This window comes from Sphaerodactylus townsendi, linkage group LG09 (genome assembly GCF_021028975.2).
Source record: "Sphaerodactylus townsendi isolate TG3544 linkage group LG09, MPM_Stown_v2.3, whole genome shotgun sequence".
NCBI classification, from domain to species: domain Eukaryota; kingdom Metazoa; phylum Chordata; class Lepidosauria; order Squamata; family Sphaerodactylidae; genus Sphaerodactylus; species Sphaerodactylus townsendi.
This window is the reverse complement of record NC_059433.1, coordinates 50445101-50463585: the sequence shown is the minus strand read 5'-3', so window position 1 is coordinate 50463585 and position 18485 is coordinate 50445101. Positions and strand designations below refer to the sequence as shown.

Below are 18485 nucleotides of genomic sequence, written 5' to 3'. Positions count from 1 at the left end.
GATGTGAAAAATCCGGTTCGCTGCTCGGCAACACAAGCTGTGGGGGGTGGGCTGTCAGTAGCCCCCCCCCCCCCCCAGTAATTTCTGAACGTGGCGGGTAGCATTGTGACTGCCCTCTAGTGGCTGCTTGCACGACACAACAAAATGTTAATTTGCAAAACTACTGTATATGAGCTGTATAAAACTTGGAGGAGGCTGGGAGGTTGTTAAACTGAAGAATTCTTGGCCGTACTTTGAGTGCTGAAACGAGCCTCAAAGAATACACACTGCCTTCACTGATAAAGACATTTGCGACCTACACGGCCAGTAACATCTGGAGAAAGGTGATATGTAGATTTAATTCTGAGTTTTATCATTAGCTTCGAGTTTGGAAAAGACAAGCTGTCTCTTAGTTAGATATGGGATACCCGCAGGGTCAGATTAAGACCTTTAGAGGCCCTAAACACTGAAAAGATTATGGTGTCCCCATATACTGTACATGTAATTCAAAATAAAAATAATAGTAAACTGTATATTCTAATGAATAATATAATTATATATATTAAATTAAACATCTATTATTCCATTGCTTCCTTCACTTGAAGAAACATAGCATTTTAACTTACACAAATCAAAGATGCAAAATGTTTATTGTTGCTTACTTAGAACGTTATTTATGGTACAAAGTTTTTTGCTGCATTTTAATTGCAAAGTCTTTGCTCATTTCTTCAAAATTAATCTGATGTAAAAAATCTGTTTCAATACTTAGCAGAAATAAAGATGAAAAAACTCTATGGGGCTGTCCTTACTTGAGGCCCTAAACATGTACTTATTTTACTTAATAGTTAATCCAGGGCTGGATATCTGCATTCCCTTCTGGACTGCTTACCTAATGTTCCTATAAGTGTACATTGTACAACATGAGTAACGTACTGCTGCTGAGGACCTGTAGTAAGTCCAATTAGCAAGTGGGAATCTACTATATCCATTTCAACAAGAATGAAGTAACTTCACACCGCCATGTGCTGGACCAGCTTTGTTTTAGAATGCTCTGCTTGTGTCGGGATCCTGCCTTTGTACTGATGTAACCAGTGTGGGATTCAGCAGGTTCGCACCACTTCAGCAGAACTGGTTGTTAAAATGGTGCTTGTAATCAACCAGTTGTTAAATTATTTGAATCCCACCACTGGATGTAACCAATGCTGTTTGATCTGTATTCTGCTTGTTACTATCCTGACTTGGGCTAATGGCTGCTTTTTCAGCTTCTAGATAACTAGGCCTCCCCTGGCTGGAGTCTGGCATGCCAGTATCCTGAGAAACTACAGTTGTTATCTGGTCTCTGGACTGGCAGCCAGGTGGCTAATTGTAACTATCAGCACAGATAGAGGAACCTTGGCACTGAGCATAACCAAAAGTAACTTTTGCCAGATGTTCTGCTCTAGAAAAGCGGGAGTGGGGATTTGACTGTAATAAATGTGTGTTCCATGGCCAGTCCCCCAGAACTGGCTTTTCACATGTATACTCAATCTGTGTATCCAAAATAAAGACTGCTGAGCAGTATGCCAGAGTCTGGTTATTGGAACAAGATTCAGAGATCTAACAGCTTGGGTCCTAGTGCCTGCCAAACTAATAGAACTAGGTAGCCACTAGGACCCAAGAGGAGCATTAAGTGGAGCATTCTAAAACAATGATGGCCTAGCACATAGCAGATGAAGTTACAGTTCTACTTAGTTCTTTTTCCTGAAAAAGGTAAAAGTCCGATTAGAGGGAAATGTATTATCTATTTTACACAAAGTTACCTGTGTGATAGAACAGGACTACTCAGATTATGGGAAGGAGACTCAGAATGAATTATAACGAAATCATACTTTTCCCAATAGCCTTTTTCTTCTTTTTGCCATCAAGTGATGGCTGCCTTATGGCAACCCTATAGGGTTTTCAAGGCAAGAGACGTTCAGAGGTGGTTTGCCACTGCCTTCCTCTGCATCACGACCTTAATAGTCCTTGGAGGTTGTCCATCCAAATTCTAACCAGGGCCAACCCTGCTTGGCTTCTCCAGAGGAACTTATTGTTGTGGTCTGGAGATCAGTTGTAATTATGGAGAATAGCAAGCTCCACCCAGACATTGGAAATCCAATCACAACCCTTTGTGGCAAAGTAGCCACAATGGAATGGACAGTGCAAAATTACTATCTACCTACTTATTCACCTGCACATACTAGTAAATGAAACTTTTAATTCTGCAAGTCACTCATGTTTCCGACTGCTGCTGGATGTTTCCCTTCCTCAAATCCAACTATGATGAGATAATAAAACGACCATATCTAACATCCCATCTCTTATGCAGTTGGCTCATTTTGTGCAGAAACGTTATTCTGTAAAGTAAGCTTCAAGACCCTAATATTGAATATTAGGTACAAAAACTTCCAGTGTTCAGACTTTTCTAAATGATCTAACCACATAGGTCTTTTCCATTAAATCAGTACTATCCCTTGACGCTCTGTCAGTGGTCAAGAACCAAGTGATTGACCCTGCCCCTGTAGTTTGGTTGTTCAAAGATTTTCTTAGCTATGCAGAAACAACTTATGAAAAAAATCCCATCTTTGCTTACCTGTGACAGTTGGCCTTTTCTTCATTATGTTTCCAGGATGACAATAAAACATTTCCTCTATGGACTTCCGCACTGTTTTACCCATTTGGTTGTGGTTTCCAGCCACCTTTTTCTCCATTGTTTATGAAAGCACTTTACAGTGCTGTTTCCAAAACATTTGCAAGCCTCACAGTACAATCAGTGGTGGGATCCAAAAAGTTTAGTAACAGGTTCCCATGGTGGTGGGATTCAAACTGTGGCGTAGCGCCAATGGGGAACGACGGGGGCATGGCTGGGCATTCCAGGGGCGAGGCATTCCGGGGGGGGGGCGGGCTGTGGCAAGGACCACTGCACCGGTCCTTGGGCGGGAAATGAATGCATGCAGGTGCAGGCTGCCACGCACGCCGGTGCACCTCCTGCTAGACTGCTTCAAGTTCTGTGCGCTACTGCTGAGAGGAGGGGCATAACTAAGGCAAAAATCACGTGGCAAAATCACCAATTAGTAACCCCCTCTCGGCACTACTCTCGGGAACCTGTGAGAACCTGCTGGATCCCACCTCTGAGTACAATCATACTGAGGGTTCTTTCTTTCCTGCCAAAACGGTGGGCCATTTTTCACATTCTCTGTGCAGTTACCACACCTCCCCTTCAGCATTTGCTGTCATTTTTTGACCCTCAACCTCAGTCTGATTTTTCCCCATGTTTGTGTATTTGCCCCTTTTATGGACCATTTAATCAGCAAACCTATGTAGCATCACTGCAGTGAAAAAAAACTGCATGGGAAAAGAGGGGGAAAAATTGCTGGCCAGAGAACACTTTGAGGTGGGGAGTGCAGACAAACATCAAGATAAACAATGGGATCAAAAACACTTTCGAAATGGGGTAAGTGCTATGTGTGGAAAAGGCTGTATTTTGAATGATCATCTCACACTGATAGATTTTCCTGAACTATAGGATTTTGCTATGAACTGGCTCATAAGTACCATCACAGAGACTCAGGGCTTTTTCACCATAGAAATGATTGTTTCGTTGGATTTCACTACAGGAGTCTACCCCTGAAACTATGCAAAGCAGTTTCCTGGGCCCATCAATTTTCCTTTGTCAACATTATAAACTTGATCTCTGACCTAGACCTGGTACATCATTAGAGCTATATAGCAAGGCTTAAACTATGCCCTCCCAGAGACATAAAGACTGTGCATGCCTGCAGGGGGAAGGGACTTATCCCTTCCAACTAAGTTGCTCTAAAAAATGTAGAATACACTGCAACTTAAAAGCATCCTGTTGCACAGAAAGTAGCTGGGTCATGTGAATACACAAATGATCATGGGAACCTCTCCCCACCCGCACAGTTAAAAGTAATTTGTATTTACTTGTAAACAACTTGTCTTTACTTCTTGGGCTCTGTGCATCACACTGATGGATAACTATTAGCAAGCTAAGAAGTGGGAAGCTTGTTATTGTTGTTGAAGAGATAGTAAAGAACAGTAAGTCCAGAAATAAATACCTAGACTGAAATAGTCACACTGAATAGTTCTGGAAACTGAATTCTGCTACTACTGCCCTTTGGACTGAGCCCAGAGCCTCCATAGAGACTACTCATAACAGTGTATTTGATTTAGAGCTGTGTTTAATATAGAGTCCACAAAAAAGTAGAAGTGGCTTCCATACCACTAGGCTAATATTTAAAGGAGATTAACCACATGAAACAGATTTCATGTGTCTATGTTATTTGCAAGTACCCAAACCATTTTGTTCCCCCACATGTGAATGAGTCAGCCAGACAGACTCAAGCATCTTATAAAATATATTTTCACCATTTCAAACATTTGTATACAAATGTGCACTTTCTTACGAAATATATTTACAGTCACTGGTATTTTGAAAAACAGTGTAAAATAACATGTCACATTAGCCAACTGCCCTACAATTATGTAGGATTGTGATTACTGATAGACCTGGATCTGACAGACCTAGATTCAAACCTCAACGCATCCATGAAGCTCTTTGGGTGACCTTAGGCCAGTTATTCTCTCTCAGCCTCATCTACCAAACAGGGTTGTAAGGACCAGATGTGGAAAGGAGAACAACGTATGCTCCTGCCCTTTTTCAAGAAAAAGGATGGAAGAAATGTTCTAAGTGACATTTTACAGCCTAGAACAAGGTAAATCTCATGCTAGCTCTGGGTGATCTGGGTATTATTTTAACTGCTTTAATCATAGTTTTTCCTTACTGACAATGTAGACCAGGTCTTCCAAATACCACCAACATAAAATATGAAACCATACATTATTTTACTGAATTCACCAGGACTATACAAATATTCAGTTGTGTCCTCTCCCCATTCTGGTCAGTGACATGTGTTGCGTGGTCTGACTTTGGTATTGCAACATTTTCATGATTATGAAGACTCTTCCTTGTTCTTGAAAAATGTGGTCACAGAATGCTTTGAGCTTTGGTCATGGTTGTAAATTTAAATGTAGAGCGTTGCTACAAAATAAACCTGCTAGACTCATTTTTCTGAATGGCTTCAGGGAATTTCTCTCAAAATAACATTTATCAATGCAAGGCAAAATTACTTCCAATTTTGATTGTTACCTTGAACATTCTTTGAGGGCACATCTTTTTGATGGGTAAAGTTCCAGCTACTTGAAAAATAATCTAAACCTTCTTCACTGTGGAAAAACTGGGAATGGGTTAGTTTCATAATTACAGCAGAGGATATTTGTAAACTATAATTTGCATCATAAATCACCAGAACAGCATCAAATGTCAAAATATACATATTAAATGTGTAACTAAACTGTAGCAGCAACAGAACTCTATAAATACATACTATACAACATTATTAACTGACTTTTTATGGAATTGATGGATCATTATTGTCATTAGTGACTGTGGTAACCAATCTTCACAGACAGCTTGTTCATTTTAGCCTTTGCTTAGACATCACGTGAGAATACTGACATCCCAGCTAAGATACTCTAAAGAGTGTTAATGACAAATGTTATCCACAAGTGAAATGAATGAATTCATGGCTGGATGCACCTGGGTAGTTTTCATGCAGTGATATTTCAATAGTTGATGTGGAGAAGTTGTGTCATTTGTTTTCACTCTGGAAGTATGCTAAAGCTACTTCTTAGCAGTTCATCACTGTGAGAAGGACCTTCCGCCTGTCAAGATCCTAACAATATAATCTCTACCTTGTTTATGAATAAAAAAACCAAAAACAATTATGCCATGTCTAAATCTAATTTGTTAATTCGGAAACTGAAGGATATTTCTAAAGGACAGTAGTATTGAACAACCAGGATTCTAATTCACAGTGTAATCCATTTGGCATGTCTTCCCATCGTTTCATTCAGATGATGCAGTATTTGGATTATTCACATGTACATACTCTGAAAAGGTCTGGTTTAGAACTCTACCAATGAGGGCTTCTTCCACTATATTTATATCCTGAAAGAAGAAAAAAATAAATCATACATAATGGAAAACAAATTATTAAAATCCTGCCAAAGCTGTAAAAGTAGTCCTATTAGTAGGTGGTAATAACTGCCCCTATTACCCAGCAGCACTTGTCCACCACAAACATCAGATATTCCCCACTCAACTCTCTTAAATCTTTTAAACATTTCTAATCCCTGAAGTATGACATCCTCATGTAAAAGCTCTCATGTAAGTTTCAGGAGATATGGAGATGGAAAAGAGACTTAGCAGCAGCACAGGAAAAGCAATGATACAATTTACTCACAATATAGTCTTCATAATAAAATGTGTGTCTGAGCTCAAGGTGCCTTATAAAATTACTGCTGTAATAACTTTGGTCACCATCTGGTAGTAAACGACAAACTGGGCAGTACTGTAAACCAAAAAAAAGTAAATATGCCAAGTAAGCATTCAATATTAAGATGGAAAAATAATTATTAATGTAACAGAAAGAGAAATGTGAGATATTTGGGCCCCCTCCTCTTCTTGCCCCATGAAAGTAGCCAGCTTCTCCCACTGCTTGCCTGGCCACACTGGGCCAGTAGAAGAGTGGCTGGTGGCATTGGCCCACATGCACTCAGGTACCCTTGGTGGGCTTGGCCAGGCAGCTGCTCTACCAGGGCTCAGGTGGGCTTGTTCACAGCATGGAGGCCAACCCATGAGGGGGCATCTCCTGTGGCAGCCTAGGCACAGGTGAAGCAGGTGGGAGCTGTTGAGGCAGCACCCATAGCCGTGCTGCTGGTGTGGTTGTGCGGCTGCCTCAGCCCCTTTTCAGCCTGTTCTGTGTCTTTATCTTCCTCACCACCACCTTCCTGGCCCGCAAGGGGGGCGGGGAGCAGGAGAACCCATGTGACATGCACAAGTGGCACCTGGGGCCCATGACTTCTAGATCCGTGTCTGCTTAGAAGCTAAGCAGTGTTGACTCTGGCTAGTACTTGGATAGGAGACCTCCAAGGAATACCAGAATTGTAACACAGAGGCAGGCAATGGCAAATACCTCTGAACATCTGCTGCAGTTTGTGCAGTCCAATTATTTTTACTTTCTCCTCAAATAATTGGACTGCACAAACTGATGAATTAAGGGCTTAACATTCCCCAATTTCTACATCTTTAATGGTTTTTCATATGTTCAATTGTATGTGTAATTGTATGTGAATATGTTATAAGAGTTGGGTGTATGGTAATAAGGATTTGTTATGTGTTGAAATTAGGCATTAGAATAAATAGTGGTAATCCGTTAGGTATAGTTAAAAGTGGATGTTTGAAAATCACACTAATAAACGCACTGTGAACTTTATATTGAGGCTTGTGTATTAGCGGGACATATCTTTGTGTTTTGATGCTAGTGTGCCCTCCCTGACATAAAAGTTGGGAATTACTTCTTTTAAATCCTGAAAAGAAGGAAAAATACTAACTAGACCAGGGGTAGGGAACCTGCGGCTCTCCAGATGTTCAGGAACTACAATTCCCATCAGCCCCTACCAGCATGGCCAATTGGCCATGCTGGTAGGGGCTGATGGGAATTGTAGTTCCTGAACATCTGGAGAGCCGCAGGTTCCCTACCCCTGAACTAGACAGTTGGAAACTGAATGTGAGATGCTTTTTGGACACAACTAAATGGAAATCATTCAGAAGGTATCTATGTTGGTATGATGTGGAACAGATATACTCAAGTCCAGTAGCACCTTAGACACCAACAAGATTTTAGGGGTACAAGATTTCAAGAGTCAAAGCTCCCCCTCATATACCATTTTACATGGATTCATGGCACTCTACTTAGTCTGCAAAACAAAATGCTCACTATGAGTGATCTGAACAATAAAATAAGGAGTCCAGCAGCACAGTGTGATAAGCTGAAATACTGCAGTTGGAAATTCGATCCTGAAGGAAATTGGTTTCAGGTAGCCAGCTCAAGGCTGATTCAGCCTTCCATCCTTTCAAGTTTATTAAAATGAGCACCTTGTTTGCTGGGAGCAAAGTGCAGACAAACAGAGAAGGCAATAGCAAATGACCCCATAAACATAGTCTGCATCATAACCAATGAGATGTGACATCACCCCATGGGTCAGTAATGATGCAGTGCTTGTACAGGGAACTACGTTTATCTTCAAACAATAACATGTATGCATGCATAGATGTAAGTATAAGACAATTACCACTGCTCTACTTTCAGATCTGTGATAAGTGAGATAATGGTCCAGGAGATCATTTTCATCCAGTTCGTTCTCGCAGAAAGGACACGGATATCTGAAAACAAGGGATATTATTTAATGAATACTAATTACATTTTTCATTATTTGATCTTCACTACTTACTTTGGCTGACAGTTAAAGTGGATGGTGAGTCAGTAAAACTACTGATAATGGCTTTCTGCACCCAGCCTCACTATAGTAGAGTATGGAGATGGAAGCATGAGTGTAGAGGCATATAAAAAAGGATATACTAGGGAGGGATTCTGTTGTGCTCACTGTGTTCCCCTTACCCATACTAGTCTAACAGATGCTATATAATTTCTTTTGGTTTCATGATCAAGAGTTCCAATGGGTTCTTCAAAACTGATATGCCTAATACTGAAAGAGAAATACAACAGCAATGAATTTTCTACCTGTATTTCAATGGACATCCTTAAATCCTTCCCCACAACTCCAAATCACCACCTCTAGGCTACGTAACTATCATATTCTATACACTCAGCTAACTTTGATGAATATTCAGAGGGTTCAGCTGGTGGACTGGCTCTATTTCTAACAAGGAGGGGACAGCAGCACATTATAGCAGGATTTCTGCCGTCAGATTGATCCTCTGTTTGTGGGCACAATTCAAGGTAATTTTTTGCCCTTAAAATCTGAGCCCAACAGAGGATATTTTTTACAAACTATCTTCCTCTATCCTTAGCACTTCCTTGCCCTTGAGACTTGCCTACAGACTAATGTCTGAGCATCTTGCCAAACTGTTATATAACTTTTCTATTTGAGTACTGTTCTGTGTCTGGGATTAAAATATATTTGCATGACACTGCTTGGTTTCTTTTAAAAAACAATTTTATTTCAGTTCGAATGTATATCTTCTCGCCAAAAAAAGGGAAAAATAAAAAAAATACATTTTCAAAGTTCTGAAATTTTCAGCAGAATACCATTAACTACAATTAACCATTCAGACTGTATTTCATCAAACTACTAATTTCTTTGAAAAGCTGTGAATTTTATCATTAAATAGACCTCCTTATTTTATCTAGCCACTTGCTAAGCTGTCAGTGCTTTCTTTGGGATTTCCTGAAAGTGATGATAATGTATTCTATGAAGTATTTTTGCCACTCTTTCCAAACAAGACAATACTGCTATTATTTTTCAATATAGAACCACTCTTGGGCAGAAGCATCATAAGTGGATCAAATCAGCTGATTCTGAATTAAAAAACAGCATTGACTTGAACAAGAATTGTAAATGTTTGGAATCTGGTTCAGAGTTAAATAAAACTGATGTATCATTTTACATAAGTTATTTCTAAAATTCAAACAAACAGTAAACACTGATCCTGTCAGTAATGTAAACTCCCTTACTTGTGTTGAAATTTCATGCCCTAATGCTAAATTCCCTTCATACTAGTATTTTGGTGCCAATGTTAATTCCTGATTAATTATCTATCTACATAGTTCAGAAAACAAATGCTTTGGATGCCAAGTTACATTTTAAAAAAATTATTGCCTTAAATTAAAGCCATTATTTAATTTGTCAAATAACTCTCCATTTGAAGATAACTGAACTATAAGAGCTGACCATTACATAGTAACAATTTCATAGTAACAACTCCAGGGGGCCGGAGTGTGTGCATTTCACCGAGCATGCACTGGGGGGTGGGGGGGATCATACACACCCGCAGAGCCCCCCCCCCCCACTTACCTTCGTGAAACAGTGCAGGCTGGAAAAGCGGCCTGTTTCCTTCAGGCTGAAAACAGCCTGGTGGGAACTACACTTTCCAAAAGACCTTGCGAGCCCTAGGGACTGACTCATGGGAAGTATAGCTCCCACCAGGCCGTTTCAGCATGAAGGGAACAGGCCGCTTCTCCAGCCTGCACTAAGGTGGGGGGGGCAAGGCGAGGGATGGGAAGGATGGGCAGCTGGAAAACAGAGAGTGTGTACCGGGCGCACTCTGTCCCACCTATGCCTCTGTATATGTAATAATATTGCCAGAGACCACTGTGTTAATTTACAAAATTCCCATTTAGTCAACAATGTTAGCCTGAAATTTTGAAGCAAATCAAAATCTCTAGCTGCAGGTGCTAATAGTGATATCACCACAGGCCCGTTCCGCACATGCAGAACAATGTACTTTCAATCCACTTTTTGCAAGTGGATTTTGCTATTCCACACAGCTTCAAAGTGCACTGGAAGTGCATTATTCTTCATGTGCGGAAAGGGCCAGAGAGAGTTTCTTCCTATATTTATCCTAAATTATCAATACGTTGTTTATTATTGGCCTCCTACCTTTACAAACTCTTCTTCTAATTTCTGGAGCAGCCTATAAGAAGGTTCTATGTGGTATTGTACTTCAATTTGCTTGATTACTTGGATTGTTGTTCTCCACATTCATCCAACTTGATAATCAAGTTAGCGTAGCTGCAGCATGGTAAGCTTTAAGATATGGAATACCAAGACCACTAACAGACCAGTTGGATCAATCTATTTGCCAATTAATCTTAAGCCTTAGACCTTTCCAAATGAACTCATTAGAGATACTTTGCCACTCCTTCACTTTTTTCTCAGCAATTATTAGCAAAATCTTCAGTAAGAAATAGTTTAGGAGTTATCATTTTAATAGTACTGAACCATCTTCAGATAGAAAGATTAGAATTTTCCATAGTGAGTTTATTCATTTGCTATCAAGTCACAGCTGACTTATAGTGACCCCATTAGATTTTCAAGGCAAGAGACATTCAGAGGTGGTTTGCCATTGCCTACCTCCATGTCACAACCCTGGTATTTTTTTGAGATCTCTCATCCAAATACTAGCCAAGGCCAACTCTGCTTAGATTCATAAGTATGACAAGTTCAGGCTAGCCTGAGGCTATTCTGGTCAGGGCTGTAAGTTTATATCTTGATTTTAAGCTCTATCTTTATATACCCCAAGCCAAGAGGACAGAGCAAAATAAATAATGTACATACACTCATCAGGCTGAGAGTAGATTTTACTGAGGCATACTTTACCTTGTTATGGGGTGTTGAACTTCTTGTAAAGGTCCATATTTCTCTATATAGTGGACACAGGTCCTGAGGTGGGCTCTCATTTCACTGAGACACACCTAGATAATGTTAAGAATTGTTAGGCTTTTATTTAGAGTACACGTTTGCTGTAAAAAAAATCATTCAAGCTGTGAATGACTTCACAACAAAGTATGAAGGACTGCCTCTTCCCATACTGTTCAGTCCACCAGATCCTCTTCAGAGACAGAGACACCAGATCCTCTTCAGATCCTCTTCAGTATTGGTGCCTCAGTGACCAGAGACAATGCTTTTTCAGTATTGGTACCTCACCCACAAAATGCACTCCCTCATGAGGCTTGCCTAGCACATACTTTACTTTGTTTTAGGTGCCAGACTAACATATTCCTTTTTACCCAGGCTTTTAACTAATGTGTTTTAACCATTTTATGATTGCTTCTGGCCTCAGAATCATTTTATCTGCATTATTTTAGGTTGCTCAGAGTGTATTTTTCTGTTATGCCTTGGCTTATTTTAACGGCATCAGGTTTTTTTAGTTGACCTTAGTCACATTTACTAACATCCCAGTTCTGAATGTGAAGAATGAAACTTTCCTGTAAGTGTGTCTAGTATTTTACCTTAAATTATATTCCATGGGAAATCTAACGCTTAGTGATTAAGGAAAATTATAGTTGCTAGTTTTCATAAAAGTAACTCATACAAATGCAATATAGGAACAGTTCCCATATCTTAGTGTGCACTGACTTCAGTTACAGCTGCTCCTGTGCATACGTACTCAAAAGTAATGTCAACTCAGTTCAATGGGACTTGCTCCCAGGAAAGTATGGATATTGGTATCTTTAAAATTCCTTAAATTTCAGACTGCATAAATTTATAGAAGACAGTAAAGAATATCTGTGGTCACTTACCTCTGTATCACATTCTGTACAGTTTTGATATATATTTGCCATCATCTTAGTAACATCCGTTGCTGGAATTCCTTCAGAATGAAGATGGGCTCGGCAATAAGGACATGTCCATGTATTATTCCTTAAACTTGTGGCAATACAGGAATGGCAAAATCTGATAGAAAAATAAAAATAATTCACATGATGTTCCCATAAAATTCCACTTCAAAGAAAATGATTTAAAATTGGCACAGTTCTAGTCACTGGTGGATATGACCTTATTTATTTATTTATTTCATTAGATTTATAAGAGGCCCTCCCCCAGTGAACTCGGGGTGTTGTACAACATTCCATAAGATCACAATAAAATACATAAAATACATATAGGATGATAGTTCTCTTTTGTTTGCTTGGACATCCAATCTATGGGATCACAGATAAAGTGAGGTTACAGAAGATATACTGCGTTTTTTTGATGGGGCTATATGTGCATTAGCAAAAGTTACTCATTAGCATCCAGGTACCTTTTGGCAGAAAGTGCCAAGATTACAGCTGAACATCAAGAAGACAAAATTAATGACTACTGAGGAATTACACAATGTTAAAGTTGAAGAGAAATTGGAAATTGTGAAAGAAATTGTAAAAGAAATATTCCTTGGCTCGAACATCAACCAAAACTGAGACTACAACCAAGAAATCAGAAGGAGATGGAGGCTAGGAAAGGCAACTGTGAAGCAGCTAGAAAAGATTCTTAAGTGTAAGGGTTGCTACTGGTGACCAAGATCAAGATAACTCATACTGTAGTATTCATCATTATTATTTAGGGGTGTGAAAGTTGGGTAGTGAAGAAAGAGGACAGAAAGCAAGTGTGACTTTGAGCCAGTCGTTCTTTCAGCCTAATCGATCTCAGAGTTGTTGCAAAGATAAAATGGAGGATGAGAACAATAGATGTTACCCTACACACCATGAAAGAAAGTCAACATTAAAATATGATAGAGATAGCATACTTACATATTCATGTATAAGTACATAAAAACAAACACTTAGAACCCCATCGAGGGAGGGGTGAATCCGCCTGTGGGAGTGGCACATGGCCATTCTGGCAGATTTGGCCTCCCTGGGAACTCACTCTGGTGGAGGAGCAATTCCTGTGCTAGTGGCCACCGTGGCCCTCCCTGGCACTGGAATGCAGTGCCAGTGTCCCAGCACTCCCACCACTGGTGTATCAAGAGGCAGGCAGAGGAGCATGGCCTGGGGAGGAGCCAACCTTAGTTGGCGCCCTCCTGGCCTTTGCAGACGTTACACTGGCAGGCCACAGATCGGACATAAGCCACCCCTTTGGATGATATATGACAATTGCAGTTCATAGAGGCTTCTCGGCAGCGGGGAGATGTTCGCACTTTGCAAGCCTTCCCATGCCAATGGGAAGCCTCTGTGGGAGTGGCAGGGCGGTGCCACATTGGTACCACAGCCTGCCACCTCCCATTTGGATGGAACTGCCCATCTTCAAGTTTGAAAATCAGTAGCAGCCTCTTGGACATACAGTTTGTACTATCTTAAAAATTGTATACAAGAAGGGATAGGTGAATCATATCCAATCTTTACTCCTTTAAGGAAATAAGAGAAATACAGGGGGGAAATGGCTGCACACACAATGAAAACAACCATTCTTGCTATTTTATTCTCTTAAATGTCTTCCTAAGGGGGGGGGGCATTTTTCATACAGTCCTCAGGGTTAGCACTTACAACATATGTGAGAGCCTGTGTCTTTAAATGTCACAAAGTATGAGCCAAGAGAGCCCTTTGTCCCTTTAATTGTCAACAAAGGAAGTGTACAGTGTAAAGAAGGATCTAACACAATGGAAATAAACATAGGTGAGACACAATTCAGAGAAATTTAATAAGGCTTAAGTCCCTCTTTGTATTTTGTGCACACACATGTGGACACACAATTGTAGCCTCGTTGACTTCAATAGCTCTTAAGTGTACTAAGCCATGTCTAGTTTCTACTCATAAAAATGCATAGTATGCCTATCATAATAGCCTATTACTGGTCAGTAGTCTACATAATTGGTTTAGACATATTTCAGGACAGATCAGGCTTAAAATTATTTGCAGTCTTCCTTTAAATTAATTCCTTTATGTCTATTCACACAGCTCTATGAAATACAAGAGAAGGCTCATTCCGCACATGCAGAATAATGCACTTTCAAACTGCTTTCAATGCTCTTTGAAGCTGTGCGGAATGGCAAAATCCACTTGCAAACAGTTGTGAAAGTGGTTTGAAAACGCATTATTTTGCGTGTGCGGAAGGGGCCGAAGAGAAAAGTTCAATTTTTTTTTGGATAATCCAGGCTGAATTCTGGCAATCTGACTGGTCTTCATTGGGGTAGAAAGACGAGCTACAGATGTTGTAAACAAATTAAGACTTATTTCAAATATTTACTTTATATGATGTCCTAAAGCTGCAGACCTGTGCATACTTACTCATGAGTGAACTTTGTGAAATGTAACAAGTCAATTGCTAAGTAGACATAAACAAGGTCAAACTATGATATTCAAAAGCACAGGAAATTAAATATGACCACAAGTGACAGTCCATGGCTGCAATCCTACACACATGATAACAGATGAAATCCACTGCCAGAACAAACCAGTGGTCCATCTAGTCCTGCATCTTGTTTCACCAGTGGCATACCAGTTTGCCTGAAGATTGAACAAACAGTGCCTAGAGGCCAAGGTCTTCCCCTGATGCTGCTTTGTACTGCTGGTATTCAGAGATTTACTGCCTCTGAATACTGGGGCTCCATTTAGTCACTGTTAGGTCTCGAACCTTAAGCCAATAAATAGACTCTGTGTTGTTGATCAGTAGCATTTATTGATAAGATCAGAGCACCAAGCTTGGCAAAGCCAGATTGGTCTTCTGTGTCCATGGCCCCAGTCTCCAGATTTAATTTTCCACAGATAGGGCCACATTGTGAATTAAATATATTGATGTTGCTAACCACACACAAGCCATGAATCATACCTCCCTAAGTAGCAGTAAGGAAGAATTGTTGTAACATATTAAGGGTGCAGTAATGACAGAACTTTCCTGGGATAACATTGGATTTACATCTAGGCAGACCTTCTTAGGATTGCTCCCTTAACCACATTACATTTTTTTCTTCTTAACATATTAATCTAAATAATTTAACTGAATCTTATTTGCATTCTTGTCTCTATCTAAACTGAACTGCAAGTGCAGATTTAAACCATTATCAAGAAGTTAAAAAAAGACTGCTAATGGTAAAAAACACTGTGCCTTTCCTATGGCATGTATATCTATATGAACAAACAGCTGCTCTACTCTTATATATTGTTATATTTAACTGCCAACCATGATTCAGTAAATCAAGAAAGATGTCCTATCCATATTTTGCACACAGGTAACAAATGGGGTAAGAATATTTGCATTTTTCATTCTGAATGGGATAATTCCTCCCCAGCAGACAAACCACACATTTGTATTTAATGTCTGTACTGTAAAGGGAATGGCATGAACATCAGTGAATACCAATGAAGGGGTGTGTGTCCCAAAAAGAGGAAATGGCTGCCCCAGAGATTGAAATTCTACTGCAAATGGTTTTTGTAGGAAATCTGCAGCGGAGGTTTCCAAACCTACAATAAGATGCTTCCAGAACTGCGAAAACTTTCTCTACAAAATCCTAAGTATTTATTTCCAAGTAACAATGCCAAAATTATTAGCATACAATACAAGAACATATTCACTTCAACTTAATATCAGTATCCCCGAGACAATTTGCAGTGAGTATTGGGGCACAAATGCACCAATAGTCACCCCCCCCCCCACACCCCCACATCCACTTCCTTTAAAGACTGGTTTTTCAAAAACGTTGCAGAGAGTAAAAAGCAACAGAAATTAAACTGAACTGAAAACTTCTTCAGCAATTGCCCAGCTCTAACTGACCACCGTATTCCCGGGCTCTTAGTGGATTCCGCACAGCATATTTATAACGACTGCAACTCGTTATAAATATGTTGTGAGGAATCTCTCTCTGCTTCTGAGTTAACCCGGATCCATCGCTCACCCGCTCTTAAACCGCAAGTTAAAATTGTTTATACTGCGTTCCTACTTCTACATCTCTTGTTTATATCCTCGGCACGGCTAAGACACAGGAATTTTGTTTCTCGGATCCAACTGATTACTTTAGAAAACAGTTTGCCTGTTGCAAAAACTAGCATTAATAGCAGCAGAAGAAATTTGATTGGAAATGTTTTAATAACCTGAATAAGAAACACAACCTTTAGATGTATTGTCGAAAGCTTTCACGGGCGGATTCAACTGGTTGTGGTGGGCTTTCCGGGCTGTGTGGCCGTGATCTGGTGGTCTACGAGACCACGGCCACACAGCCCGAGAAACCCACCACAAGCAACAACCCTTGTTTTAACAGCACCGTTTTAGAAGCGATAAAGACGTTGACTGTACACAGTTTATGCACACCCATCCCGAAACTCTTCTTGTAAGTCCCATGCAACTGTAGTCCAGAATTCACTTTTTTCCACCAGCTGGAGTCAAGACGTGAGTGTGTATCTGTGTGTGTGTGTGGGGGGGGGAGGGGTACTTACACGTGGCCGCATCGTGTCCTAACAGGCTGGTGCAGCACCTCCAAACAAATGGAGCAATCGAAAGAAGGGATCTGCTTCTGTGCCTCCTCCTCCCTAGCTCTCCCCAAAGGTCGAGAGAACTGGGTCCCCTCTTGATGTCCACGGGCATTTGGATTGCTCACCACCTCCCGGCCTTCACTGCTCCAAACGGCCCCCATTGCTGCAAGGAAACAGCTAGTCTTGCGGAGCCGGCTGGTGTTGCGGTTGCTTCGCTTCTAGCCCCGATCGCCGCGTTTCGGTTTGTTTGCAGCTTTGCAGATTCCACCAATGGCGAGGGCGCCCCGCTCCCCCATCGCTCCTCCCCTTGTGGGCGAACTCTGGGAAACCACGCTGGGATTACTAAACTGGTGTTGTCCGGTCGGGGGAAGGACGGTGGGTTGCCCCAGGGCCTGGCAAAGCTAGCCTGATGAAACCGGATATCTTCAGAGAGATAGTTTCGGAGGGTGGGCGTATTGCTCTGGGGTCAAAGAGCTAGATGCCAGTAGCACCTTAGGCCCTTTCCACACATGCTGAATAATGTACTTTCAATGCACTTTGAAACTGGATTTTACTGTGCGGAACAGCAAAACCCACTTTCAAACAGTTGTGAAAGGGAATTGAACGTGCGTTATTCTGTATGTTCGGAAAGGGCCTTAGAGTCCAACAAGATTTTCAAGGTGTAAGCTGTCCAAAACTCCTTTCCTCTGATGGAATTTATAACCCAAAAATCTGTAAGGTACTGTCCAACTCAAATCCAGATCATATCTTCAGCTGCATACAAGAGGGGCCTGACCTGCTTTGCTGGCTGATGCAGTTCTTTCTTTTTCTTTTTGCTGCCTGTGAAGTCTGATACTTCCACAAGCATCAACAAGAAGAGGGAATTGTAAAATAAATAAAATCTGGGGGAGCTACAGATAATTGTTTGGGTATGCAAGCAGTTCAAAAAACATGCATGTGTGAAGGGAATTTCTGTGTAGATATCTGCGTAGATAGGGTAGATACTTCTTATATCTGCAAAATCCCTGTACCACTGCATGGGTCATACACTCCCACTGGCATGTTCCTATGAAACTGAATAGTGAAACAGGAGGTGGTAGCAGTTCCAAGCATCTTAGAGAAAAGATAGCATTATCCAGTTGTCTACTTTTTTGTCTTTCTTTAACAGAGGAAGGAAATATAGCCACACCTCTCCATCTCAGGGGAATCCAAACTGCCAAATAAAGCATGTAAAAGTAATGCTTTTATAATATGCACAGTGTTATTGTGCTTTAGCAGTTTATAATTTGTTAATCAAGTGCTTATATAAATATTATAAACAAACAAATATGGAGGCAAGAGATAGGAAATAGGAACTCAACTGTTTTTAAAATATGTGAAGTGGCATGATATATCCTTATTAAATTTACAGCCTGACCATCTTTGTATCCTTACCAAGATTATAGATCTCCTGAATGTTTAGCTACATTCCTGCTCTTTTGTTTTGAAATATTACTGGTCTGGCAAAGCCATGCCTTCCTAATTTCTTTTACTTTAAACATCTTTTGGAGGGACAGCTCTTTAGAAGATAACTGGCTTAAAAGCTTGTTTCTGATATTTTAATTGCTAGTTGGCCCGAATAAAAGTGTCAACTCACTTGTTGCATTTTTGTAATCGGATTAGAATTTAACAGAGACC

General features: G+C 40.5%; 1 protein-coding gene across 1 annotated transcript; it reads right to left on the bottom strand.

The window, feature by feature from the left end:
- Positions 1–4362: 4362 nt before the first annotated feature.
- RNF125 (ring finger protein 125) lies at positions 4363–17184 on the bottom strand. Its single transcript, XM_048507315.1, has 6 exons — positions 16794–17184; positions 12186–12339; positions 11263–11357; positions 8215–8305; positions 6324–6431; positions 4363–6028 (listed from the first exon to the last, which is right to left on the bottom strand). Exons 1-6 carry the CDS (start codon positions 16988–16990, stop codon positions 5927–5929), a joined length of 747 nt encoding a protein of 248 aa, XP_048363272.1. The 5' UTR covers positions 16991–17184; the 3' UTR covers positions 4363–5926.
- Between the last annotated feature and the right edge of the window lie 1301 nt (positions 17185–18485).